The sequence below is a fragment of the Lissotriton vulgaris genome, chromosome 7, assembly GCF_964263255.1.
Source record: "Lissotriton vulgaris chromosome 7, aLisVul1.2, whole genome shotgun sequence".
Lineage (NCBI taxonomy): Eukaryota > Metazoa > Chordata > Amphibia > Caudata > Salamandridae > Lissotriton > Lissotriton vulgaris.
In genome coordinates, this window is record NC_141695.1 from 1,690,090,071 (window position 1) to 1,690,103,708 (window position 13,638).

Here is a 13,638-nt window from a genome sequence, read left to right on the forward strand (position 1 = left end):
GGCTTGCGCGCCGCTGTGATATGGCGTGTTGCGCTTGAGCTCCGGGGTGAGTTGATCCCGTTGAGCGTTTTTCTCCGTTTCTTCGTGCCCTTTTCAACGGAAAAACCACACACCTACGGCGGAACATGCGCTGATCTCCACGACGCTGTTTTTCCGCGATTTCAACTACCGGAATTATGCGTTCTGCTTCCATCCTCGCAGGCGCTCGCATTTCTGAGGAGCGGCCGCCATTTTGCCGCGTATGACGTTCCTGTCATCTGCTCCCTGAGGCGCCGCCGCGGATACAATTTAACAGTCTTTCGTGTCTATCTAAGGGTTTCTTCACACGATGACTACAATGGTAACATTTATGCTTTTTTTCTAATGTTACTTCTTGCTGCTTGGCTGGGTTTGAAAGTGCTTACAGTTTTTTCTCTCTACATGATTCATTGAGATGCTCATGTCGATATCCTGAGGTGTCTTCCTGTTTATTTATGCTCATTTTTCAACCGCTAGATTAGCATAGCGTGTTTGGAGCGTGAATTGCCTCTTTTTTCACTGTTTCTGGATATTTTGCGCAACTCTGGTGCTATACTCTATCCCTGTGACATTTTTGTTAGTCTCCTGCTACAACACTGTCATTATGAGTCGCTCCTTGAACAGCAAAGACTCTAAAGACCCGGGCACTTCTTTGAAGCGACTTAAGTCAGTCTCTCCGACTCCTGAATCACCTCAGGCGGACAATACTTCCACATTGGACACCATATTGGCGCGCCTCAATGAGGTTCATGATATTGCGCAGTCAACCAAAACTAACACTGACTTACTACAAGTGGAAGTATCTGCCATCAGGAATGATTTTAAAGCCCTATCTCTACGTGTATCAGCAACAGAAACACGGATAAGTTCCGCAGAGGATGGTATGCAAAAGCAATCCAGGTCCCTTTCTCAAATGGAGCGGTCTATGGCGGCGATGCGCAGAGACCTCACGGAGCAGGAGGACCGTAATAGGAGATCTAATCTGCGTATTTTTGGCCTACCGGAGGACTCAGAGAAATCATCCTCCTCCATGATTGACTTCTTATCTCATTGGATTCCTGATACACTTCAACTATCCTTCCACAGAGACTTTGAGATTGAAAGAGCACACCGTGTTCCAACGTTCCGTTCTAAGGCAGCCACCCAGCCAAGAGCAATCATTTTTAAGCCCTTACGACATCAACACACTGAGCTGATTTTGTCACATATGCGCAAGATTAAACAACTCAACTGGGAGGGTCATCGCATATCCATTTCCCAAGACTTTGCCAGAGACACGGTCATACGACGGAAAGGTTTCTTGAATCTTCGAAAACGTCTCACTGACTTGGGCATCTCTTTTTCCTTTTCTGGTCCATCCAAGTTTCGCATTACATATAAAGGGCGTTCCAGAATCTTCGATGAACCGGCAGACTTGACAACGTTCTTGGACAACCAGGAAGAGATAGAGATGGAGATTCAACGAGCAACGACGCAGACTCCTGGGGCCTCAGGGACCTGATTTATTGTTCTCTTTACTTCTGGTTATGTCTTTTTCTGCATGGTTACCTTCTCTTCTTTCTCCAGCCATGTTTTCATGTTGAACTTCTCCTCTGCTATCGTATGTCCTATCTCTGTTCTTCTTTCTATACTACTCTGATAGTTCTCCTTCTTTCTAGTATCCGTCCTTGCCTTCTTTTTTCTCTTCATTATTCTTCGAGAAACTTCTTGTAGATCTTTTCAATTTTTTCTTCTTCTTTCTTTTACCCCTCTTCTCTGATTTCGTGTGTATTTGTACCTCTGTTTCCACTCCTTTTCTTCTTGCTCCTATCTATTTTTATTACGGTGTGTTTCACTTATATTGTTGATGTTTATACTTACTAGTTACCTGCACTTTTTAGAGTTCTTAGTTGCAGATTTATTATCTTTTACTCAAGTATTATTACTCCTTTCGATAGCATTTCTTATTATATTTGCATTATACTATGTAGCATTGTAGTATCGTGGTGTAGACTTCTCCTTTTTCTTTATGCTCGTTTTCATCTTCCCTCTCGGTTTCTTCCTCGTGTCTCCATGCTGTTCTCATACACCTTCTTTCTTTCCTCTTATGTCACTCCATTTTATAGTATAGTTAGAATTAGGTGTTTTGGTTTGATTCATATGCGATTTCAGTACTTATTTGTTCCTCTATTCACAAAATGATATATGTTATTTAAGATGTTTCATACATAATGCAGCTTTTCCTACATTTTATAGTATTGTTATTTAAGTCATGCTCTTGCGCTTGATGGGGTAATGTTAATCTAATCTGAGTGGTATTTTTCTTCTAATAGCAATATAATATCTCATTATAAAATGTATTTCTATGTGTATGATTTTTCTATTGCTTTTTAGTTCACTGTCACTCGTTTTTTTCAGAATGGGCTATTCTTCTTTACCAACTTTTGCTCCTAGTACGGGTCTTCGACTCGCCTTTTCCACGTTCTCCCTTGCATGTTATGGGTCTCTTTTAGACCTCCCCTTCTGCCTCGTTTCTCTCTCTTTTCTAATCTTTCTTCTCTCCTTCTGGCTTTTCTTTTTTCATGGTTTTCCCACATGGTTGCTCCCGTAACATCTAGTTTGTTTTGTGGTTGGTCTACTATATTTTTGTACTTCGTCTTTTCTCTGTTATCATTGGTGTCTTCGGGTGTATCCCCTTCAGGTATATGCCAGGTTTAAATGTTTTATCCCTTAATGTTAAGGGGTTAAATCATCCGGTCAAACGATCTAAAATCTTAGATTATTGTAAATCTCTCTCAGCGGACTTAGTCCTATTTCAAGAATCTAAGATCACTAGTAGAGAAGCGCTATTTTTGAAGAAAGAATGGGTGTCGGATGTGTCTTGTTCGGATGCTTCTGGTAAACGCAATGGTGTGGTTACGTTGGTTTCGAGAAATTCGGGTTTATCGATTATCTCTTCTGAGCATGACTCTGATGGTCGATGGCTCTTATCTAAATTATCAGATGGTCAACATGATCTGTTTGTTATGAATATCTATGCTCCGAATATTGATAACCCTGCTTTTTGGAAATCCATTTCTAAAAAATTGCATGATACCCCACATGCTGGTAATCTGATTGTGGGTGGGGATTTTAACTTACCTATGGATCCTTTATTGGACAGGAATTCCGCTTTTCAGTTTCGTCCGCCTAAAGCACACAAACAGATGCTTAACATGTGCTCCATTGCTAATTTGCATGATATTTGGCGTCTCCATAATCCCACTGGTAGTGACTTTTCTTTCTTTTCCTCCCCTCATTCCTCATTTTCTCGCATTGACTATCTCCTAGTTCACTCTTCTCTTGTCGCAGCTTCTTCCTCCCCGCTTATACATCCCATTGTCATCTCCGACCATGCTGCGGTCACTTTTACGCTTTCGTCCTTTGCTCCGAAACCACGTGGTCGTTCCTGGAGACTTAATACGGAGGTGTTATATGACTCTACCCAAGTGGATGAATTTTCCAAGGATATAAACACTTTTTTCCGTGAAAATGAGGTTTCTGTATCTTCTCCAATAATTCTGTGGGACTCTTTTAAATGTACTTTCCGTGGCCAAGTTATTGCATGCATGTCCAAACGTAATTTAGCGATTAAAAAAGAACTTACTGATTTATCATCTGAAATCAAGACTTTGGAAGCTTCCTTTAGACATACTAAAGATCCGACTATCCTACAACAAATTAAGCTTCTAAAATACAAATATAATACAATTGTCACTAAAAGAGCTCATATTGGTTTCCAAGCACAAAAGTCCAAAAAATTACTCTTAAAGAATCGGGCTGGCAAACTTCTGGCTGCTACATTAAAATTCCAAGATTCCTCCTCTAGATCCTCTCAGATCTCTTCTATTAAGGATCATAATGGCTCTAAAAAATTCCAAACTGAGGAAATTCTTGAAGTTTTTCGTGATTTTTATAACAAATTGTATACCCCCTCTAACCAAGCCTCTTTTGACAAATGCCAAGATTTTTTAAAAACAATTCCGATTCAATCAGTATCAGAGGAAGATCGCTCCACTCTAAATGAACCTATCTCACCTGAGGAAATAGTTTCTGCTATCAAGGCCACCCGGTCGGGGAAAGCTCCAGGCCCTGATGGTTATCCGATCTTATTTTATAAAACCTTTCTCCCGTTGCTTGTTCCTAAGTTGCAGGCTGTCTTTGACGCTTTTGTTCGTAATGGTTCTGTCTCTGGTACGGCTGCCGAAGCCACCATAGTGGTGATCCCAAAAGAGGGGAAGGACCATTCGGACCCTAAGAATTTCCGCCCTATTTCGCTTCTCAATATGGAAGCGAAGATTTTTGCTAAAATCCTGGCGAAACGTCTAGAATCCTTTATTCCCAATTTAGTCCATCCCTCCCAAACTGGTTTTGTTAAAGGTAGGCTAGCAAGAGATAATATTCGCACTTTCTGTCATATTATTGGGGCGGCCAAGCGATCCCAATTACCTGCCGCGGCCTTGGCCCTTGATGCGGAGAAAGCCTTCGATAAGGTTTCTTGGCCTTTTCTTCGAGCTGTTTTACATGCACATAACCTCGGGGAACCATTTATTAACATGGTAATGTCTTTGTATTCCCAACCTAAAGCTAATATTAGAGTTAATGGTTCTACATCCTCTTTTTTTAATCTCTGCCAAGGAACGAGACAAGGTTGTCCTTTATCCCCTCTCTTGTTTTTGTTATCTATCGATCCTCTCCTTCGGCTGATTGATTTACACCCCGATATCAAAGGGTTCTCTTTTGGCCCTCATTGTCTAAAAACTGCAGCCTACGCTGACGATGTTCTCATTTTCTCGGATGATATCGCGTTAGCCATTCCTGCTATCTCTGACACCATTTCTTTATTTTCTAAAGTTTCGGGATATACCCTAAATAAAGACAAGACAGAAATGTTCCCTTTAAATGCCTACTGCTTTCCTGCACATATGGGCTCGGCTGGCTTTAAATGGCAAGCTACCCATCTTAAATATCTAGGCATTTATTTCTGTTCGACACTACATACCACGGTTACGTATAATGAGTCTCAAACTCTAGCTAAAGTTCGTCGTCTTCTGGATACTTGGTCTCCAAAACATATTTCATGGTGGGGGCGCTTACAAACCCTTAAAATGATGATCACGCCGATTATCAATTTTGTTTCCTCCATGATTCCGATTAAGTTATCTGACTCTTTTTTTCGGGAAATCGATGGTATCACCTCCAAATTTTTATGGAGCGGGAAACGTGCTCGGTTAGCATACAAATATTTACGTAGACCCTGTGATATGGGTGGTTGTAACTTCCCGGATTGGGAAAAATACCAGACTGCTTTTTTGGCCTCTCAAGGTGCCCTATGGTTTTCTCCCCCAACCCGTCATGTCCCTCTATGGCTACTCATTGAACAGGATTTAGCTGCTCCCTTACCACTTGCCTCTTTTTGTACTACTTCCACTCTACATATTCTATTCTCCCGATCTATCATCATTGATACAATTATCGCAATTAAGAAAGTGGACAAGAAAATGGCATTTCCTCTGCACAAGACTAGATGGTCTTCCATTTGGCGTAATTCCAAAATTAAAATCAATATCACTCCCACACTCATGTCGTATTGGGCAATGAAGGGTGTCTCTCTTGTACAACATCTGTATAATGAGTCTGGTGAGCCCTTACCTTTCTCTAGCTTAGCGCTCAAACACTCTCTAACAAATCTAGACTTCTATACTTTTCTTAAAATCAAGGTTGCGATCTCGAAAACTCGTCTTCACCCCTCCTCGTCCACCATCTCTCTGTTTTCTATCTGGCTCAAAGCGGGTCATGTTGCTTCCCACATATATAGGTTTCTATCCTCTACTTCGCTTCCTGATCAGACGATTGCACAGCAAAAATGGTCGCGTCATTTTGATCACAATATTACGGACCATATCTCCTCCGAAGCTTGGCAATCCATTGGCAAATTAGCGTTACGTAACAAAATTGCTCCTTCCTTAATACAGTCCAAGTTTTTCTCGATCAATCTACTCCACTGGACTCCGGTACGTCTTCATTCTCTCAACCTTAAAGAGGATGACCTCTGTTGGAGTTGTGGTGTTGAGGCAGGTGATTTTCCTCATATGTTCTATAATTGTTCCTTACTTAAATCTTTCTGGGACCTTATTCAGCGACATTTATCTCTTATCTTTGAAATTGAGCTCCAGCTCTCTTTTCCTTTAGTTATTTTAGGCCCCTGGGCGGCTCCTACACCTCTTCCCCTTGAGCCATTACAATTACAACTGTTAGACCTTCTTTTATCTGTAGCGATCAAAGTTATTCTTATGGAGTGGAAGTCTTTCTCGTCTGTCTCCTATCACACTTGGTGGGCATGGGTTTCCTTCTTACGCAGTGCTCACACTTCAGTAGATCTAGCACACCTGTCACCTTCCATCTCTAGTGGGGTTTGGGCAACTCTGGATGAATATATGGAACTCTCTGCGAATGGTGTAGTCCCTCAATTTCCTGCTGTTATGTCTACCTAATTTTTTGTTTGGTAGTTGCGTTACATTGGGTTGTTCCTGTGGGATTCCTTCTTTCTTTCTTCCTCTTTCCTGTCCTCTCTTCCCGTTCCTTCTTTCTGCTGCTTTTTTTTTTTCCTTGCTCTCCTTCCTTCTTCCTGTTGTTCCTCTTACCTCCCCCTGCCCCTATCCTCATCTTACGGACTGATACGTTCTACGTTCTGAACAATGTATTCCTCTTTTGGCTCAATTCATTACCCTCATTTTAGGTGCCTGTTCCCCAATTTTATTTACATTGAGCTTGTTATTGTTCAAATATTGCCCATGGTTTCACATTTTTGCTCATATTGGAATGTATCGCCTCTTTGTATTTTGTTGGATATTATTTGGATCATTATTTCTCTCAATAAAATCCTCTTGAAATGAAAAAAAAAAGTGTTAAAAGGCCGCGCCTGGGTTTTATTCTCTGTGGAAGGTGCGTAATTCGTGTGCTGTTTCACTGGTATAGCGCCCAGTTATCAGCATTTTAAGTGGAATATGGTCTATCCCCACAGAGTCCCTGGGGCTTTGTTAAGAGAATTGTGAGACTATAGGAAATGCGTGTGAACCATTGTATCAAACATGTCCTGCCCATGGGCAGTGGAAAACGTTTCTCTGCTTTCTCATTCTTTAACAAGCATTGGTAAAGTCAACAGCTTGTTGGCATTGATATTACAAAATTAAGTGGCTGCATCATTTTGTAGGTGCACATGTTTGTTAGCATTAGCAAGGTCAATAATAAGTAGTTAAGCCGAAACCTGTTGGCTTTTCCAATGCTTGTTCCTTTGACTCTGCATCATCACGCCTCCTTTTGGGTCGAAGACTTCCAGACAGCACAGCTGTCTCGTTGCTAAAGACTTCTAGGGGGGCCTTCTGAAAGCTGACCTAAGATTGCATTTCATCCATTGCTTACTATTGGCTTTGTAACTCACACTTGTTTGCGTTCTATTTGGTGGGTTTATTTGTTGTAGGCTGTCCAGCATGTCTTTGTCCCTCCTGTGGAGCATAGCCTGTGTACTGAATTCCTCCTTGAGTGCTTGCTTTCTGTAAATAGGCCTTTGCGTTTTATCCTTATCGTGTCACATTTGCTGTGCATTCAAAGAAAGAAGTCAAACTTCAGACTCTGTTTTCTGAGGGAGCTTGGTATTTGCCTGACTTCAAATTGAGACAATGTATCTAACAATCTAGGGATGTGAAAGGAAAGGCTTGTTTCTAGCACACACAAAATGTAAATGTCTGTAAATGAACTGTGCAAATATATCAGAATATATCAGAATTAGGAAACCACAAATGAAGCACATGTTTGGGTAATTCTGAAGTGTGATGGAAAGGAATATTTTAACATGATCAAAGCAAATCAATACACTAAGTTATGCCATTTCCGTACATTATTATTTGTGCGCTGTATAATTTTATCAGTAAAACTATATGTCTATGCAAATGTAATGTTCATTTAAATAAAAAATGTGTTGTCTGTAATGGTAGTGCTGTACCACATCATGCATACTCCACTCTACGCCACTCCACTGAATGACACTCTATGCCACTCTTTAAAACTTTCTGCCACTCTACACCACTCCACTTTACACCACTCTACTCCACGCCAATCTAATCTACTCCACTCTGCATCTCTACTCCACTCCTCACCACTCCACTTGATGCTATTCCACTCTACTCTACTCTACTCCACTATATGCAACTCTGCTCCACTCTACGCCACTCTGACACTCTAGACTGACACTATACTACACAACACACTACTCTACTCCACTCTAAAACACTCTATGCCACTTCAATCTATGACTCTCTACCACTCCACTCCCGGCTACGCCACTCTGTGATACTCCATTATGACACTCCACTCTATTCTACTTCACTCTACAACACTCCACTTTATGCCATCCTTTGCCACTGCACTGTACGCTACTCTACTCTGACACTACACCACTCCACAACATGTTATGCCACTTCACTCTGACAGTCTAATCTACTATTCCACACAACGCCACTCTCTGACACTCCACTTTATTACACTCTATCCCTCAGCACTCTATGACCCCCCATCCTAGGTCACTTTATGCCACTCTGTATCACTCCACTTTACTACACTCTGCGCCACTTTCCTCCATGACACTCTCTGCCACTCTGACGCTCCATCCCATGACACTCCACTCCACTCCCCTCCACTCTTTGCAACTCCCCTCTGTGACACTCATCTCATCTTTATGCCCCTAACTTTTAGCCATGCTGATCAGCAGCCACTCTAGTGTAGAACATGGGGGGGGAGAGAGGAGGATAGAGGGAGACATGAAGCGGGGCGTTCAGAAGCACACAGGGGAAACTGGCTAGTGGGGTGCAGTGTGTGTACAGAAACACACAAGGCTTGAGAGCAACATGGAGGGCATGTAGTGGAGGAGGGAGATAAGCCTAACGGAGACAGCAGGAAAACAAATGCAATCTCATGGAGTGCTCCATATGAAAGAAAAAACAAGTTCCCGAAAAGCGAGCACTGGTGGAAGAATGGGAGGATCCAATGAGACTAGGTAAAGAGTCTATGATTCATGAGAGTGATAAATATATGCTGGACAGACTGAAACAAATAAAGCCAGCAAATAGAACAAAAGCAAATGTGAATGACAAAAGACAAAGCCAATAGTAAGCAATGGGTGAAATTAATTCCTAGGTCTGCTTTCAGCATTGTCCCAACATGTCTTTGCAGCCGGCCAGCTGTGCTGTCTGGTAGGCTTGGACCTAAAAAGCATTAACAAAGCCAGTAGACCACACATTGCTTTTAAATGACATGGCCAATTGTATTGCCACAGGTTGTGTTACTTGTAAACACATTCTCGTCCAGCATAAGCTTCGTCTTTTTGTCTATCAAATTGAAGTTACTTGCTCAGAAATAGAAGAAGTTTAATAAATAATTGCTAAGTTACTTAAAACCATTGGAATAAAATGTTGACCGGATATCAATACATGGATACATGATGTGCTCAGAAACAGAGGTTAGTGACATGGAGCTCCTATGATCTTGTGTCTGTTGGCAATAGAGGGAAGACCACTTGATTTCACATCATGGGTTCATAGAGCACATACATAGACTACCATTTGCAGCTGTGGGGTATACTTAATGGCATTTTTTTAACTTCCTCTCCTTCTTAGTCATTTGAGGTGCAGTTGTGACACCTTAAATACATGATGTACTGTTTCCTGGTTGCTGAATACTGCAGTATATGCTAACCTAAGGAAGAGAATCCACAGACAGACTTCACTCTGGTTACCTCCCAACACTAGATCAGTTTCTGAGTGGCAGTCCAGTAGAGGTTGACCACTTGAAAGAGGATTTACTTTTTTATGTATTTCATTGTCCATTAGAAAGAACCAGAGGTCAACGATTTCTCCGAAGACGCTGCTGATATCTGGGAAAGACCAAGGGAAGAGTTCAAACTGGGCACGAAGCTGGGGTCGGGCAACTTCGGGGATGTGTATGAGGCGATGTGGCAGAGCAGTCGCGTCCCCGTCAAGGTGGCCATCAAGGTGATGAAAGCGGGTGAGTAAAGCGCTGGGCGAGAGTTCCCCAAAGCCCTTCTTCGATGAGTAAGATGCAGCGAAAGAAAGCACTGTAATTTAAAATGATCAGAGGTGCAGGGCCTATCATTCAAAGTTAAATCACAGTGACTTTTTCAAATATTATCATTTAAGTCCCCAACCCAAGGATAACCCTTCTCTACTGTTCAGGTAACTAGAGGCTAGTGCTGTGCAAAGTTTTATTTGTGCAAAAATCTGAAGGTTGCCAGAGTTCGGGTCGCAAAGTTTGTTTTTTGACAGTCATTGTCAAAAAAGTACCAGAGTAACCCTTAAAAGACTGGTAGAAGAATGTTTTAAGCACGACCAAAGTATTTTAACTTTACTGTGTTGCAAATAAATACACCTGATTAGGCCAGACTAAACACCAGACACACAAAAAATTATGTGACTGAATAAGCTCCATTAATGGAATCATTCTGTGAACTACAGGTAAACTGTGTAAGGACTCCTACGTGCAATTATGCTTGCATAACTCAAACAAGCATTGGCTAGGCCAACAGGTCTGGCTTTTAAAGAATTTGGTATGTACATTACAAGTAAATAGCATGGGAATAGATATGTATTTGTGTGGAAGCAAAGACCTGCACAATAATATTGACTTGGGCTAAAAGGTCAGGTGACAGTTGCACTGTTAGCCAGACCTAAAAATCCATTTACATTATTGGCTGCCCTCCTCCCACCTGTGCTGCTGCTAGAGAACAACAACATACTTGTTCTAGTTGTTATTTATGGCTCTCACAGAGAACGTTTATCATTTGCTTCAGTTTTTGAATGTCATATCTCACTGCTATGACATTTCAACAGTTGATAACGACTCTCATTGCACAGTGATGCTACATCATAAAAGCCTTCCGGGCAGCGGTTAATTTGTACAATAATTAGTGTCGGGCACTCGTCAGGAGGCAGGTTGCCCCAGTCCATTTCTCCTGTTAGCGCCGCCTAAAACAGAGCCAACTACTATCCATAAAAGGTGGGAGAGGATGTGGTGTAAAGGCCAAAGCTACCAGGTTCGAGTCTCGGCTTCAGCTCAACATGTTGTGATTCTGAGCAAATCACTTAGGGCCAGATGTAGGTAAAATAAAATTTGCGAATACTTAATAGCGAACTTTACTGATTCGCTATTAAGGACTCGCAAAATAAATGTCGGTAGAAATCGCTAAAATATTAGCGAATCCTTAATATTCCTTAATAACAAATCGCTAATTGAGATTCCCTAATAAGGAATACCTACCCATTCCTTCCTATGGGCTTGGAGGCCCATAGGAATGAATGGGAATCTATTCTCCATTTGCGATTCGCTATTAGTGAATCGTAAATAGCGGGCGCTATTTTAAGGATGCCAGGGTGTCAAAAGGACACCCTGTTGCACCCCTGAAATGTACATGTGTGCACATGTGGTGCACATACATGCCCTAAGGGCATGAATGTGTGCCACATGGCACTTTAAGAAAAGCAAAAAAGTGTTTTTTTAAAGGAAATCTCTAATTACCACCAACTTGAAGTTGGTGGTAATTAGCGATTCCTTAAGGCTAAAGTGCACTTCTTTTGTGCTACTTACATTGCATTTAAGGAATCGCAATTTCTGATTCCTTAAATGCAAGAGCAAAATAAGGAATCGCAATTTTGCCATTCCTTATTTTGCTAGTAGGTTTAAACTCACCTACATTGCTAGCAGCCAAATAGCGATTGCAAACGCTTAGCGCTCGCTATTTGACCACCTACATCTGGCCCTTGATCTTCCCATGCCTACCATAAATGAATATGTCCTGGTGCTCATGAAAAGCACTGGTGTTGGTGATTAAGTGCCGGTGCTAAGCACCGGAAACCACCGGCTCAAATTAAGCACTGCTTCCAGAACAGGTGATGGGGCTATCTGAAAGCCTGCTAGCGCAATTCTGCTTATCTGCTTTGAAAGAAAGTAGAAAGCACAGCGGCGGGAGGGGGAAGGAAGGCAGGGAAGGTGGTGGGCTTTGATTAATGATTATAGGTAAGATATTTATTTTTCGCATTTGCTTCAGGGAGGCGAGGGCGTGTTACGTATAGCTTTCCCATTATCCTCTGCCTCAGCACAGCAGTTGAAGGCAGGAGCAGTTAATTTTGGGGGCCGTACATTAGATAACATTATAGATGGGTAAAAAGTGAATTACAGGGATGATTTTGCCTCAGGGTTCTGAGTGACATCAAAGGCAACTCGAGCTTCACTCTCGTCTATTTCATGTCACTCCGAACCCCTCGGTGATAAAAATCCTCGTAATTCACAGGTATCCATCTATAATTGTATATATCTAAGACACATTAATAGCATTCCAATTACATGTGTGTACCTCTGAAAGTGCAAGCTTAGGCAACTAGATAGTTAAACAAAATGATCTCAGCTGCTTCGAGTGCAAGCACTTTTTTGTGGAAACACGCAACTTCTGCTCAATCCAAACATGTACTCCTGGCTCCCAACATGTGGGCCTGGCCAAAGCTCCTCTCTATTGGGGCTCACATAAGTATCTGGTGACAGCTGCTTTGTCAAGCCAGATCATAACTACCCACAGCGCTACTAGAGACAGCTCCATTGGGCTAGATAAACAACCCTGCCTCCTCTCAGCAGTGTTATCATGCAGGGAACCTTTGAATAAATTAAATATAACATTATATGAATTCTAGTAAAACGTAGGACAGCTGGCTACCATTTTATTTTTGTTAATGACTTAATAAAAATGGCGAATAATAATAATAGTACCTGGTTCATAATAACCAATGGGCCACCAACATTTGAAGTCCCGACTGTGACCGCTAGGTGGCCCTACAAGCACATTGCTTTCATCCAAAATATGTGTTTTCGCTCATGTTTACGGGAGGCCTGCTGTTTTTAAAGCCCCTCCAAGGTATTGCATGGATATTCTGACAGGGCCAGTGGAATTCTTCATTTTCTGCATAATTATTTATTTCCTCGACTTGCCACATAATTCACCATCTGCTGCATAATTATCAGATTTCATCAAAAAGCAGAGAGAACAATGAACACTACTTACAGATCAAACTCTAAATGTAGCCCTGTTGTTTAAAAAAAAAACAGGACAGTAGCAAGGATGTATAGAATCAGATGTATTTGCTGACCTCATATCCCCCTGAGTCCTGAACCCAATATCTGTGTCTCTGTCACCCAAAATATGCTTCCCACTGTCTGTGCTCGTGTGGTGTCCTTGCTCCAGTGCATGTCCCCGTCCATTGTTACTGTGTCTCTTTTGGGCTTTGAATCTCATCCTCTGTCTCCTTCTGCTCTCACATAGACATGATGTGCCAAAATGACTTCAAGTCGGAAATACAGATCATGAAGAGGCTGCAGCACCGCCATCTCCTGACGCTGTACGCGGTCTGCTCGCAGGCGGATCCTTACTACATCGTCACAGAGTTCATGCCAAAGGGGGACCTGCTGAAGCTGCTGAGAGGTATGTGTCGCTGACAGATGTGCTGAAGCTGCTGAGAGGTCTGTGTCGCTGACATATGTGCTGAA

At 42.0% G+C, this 13,638-nt stretch overlaps 1 protein-coding gene across 3 annotated transcripts in view; it reads left to right on the top strand.

The window, feature by feature from the left end:
• Positions 1-13,638, top strand: part of PTK6 (protein tyrosine kinase 6) — a 172,340-nt gene that overhangs the window by 124,358 nt on the left and 34,344 nt on the right. For all 3 annotated transcript variants that reach the window (XM_086932807.1, XM_086932809.1, XM_086932808.1), the window contains exons 4-5: positions 9,921-10,095; positions 13,415-13,573. In XM_086932807.1, coding sequence (XP_086788933.1) covers positions 9,921-10,095; positions 13,415-13,573 — 334 coding nt within the window. The remainder of the gene's footprint in view (positions 1-9,920; positions 10,096-13,414; positions 13,574-13,638) is intronic.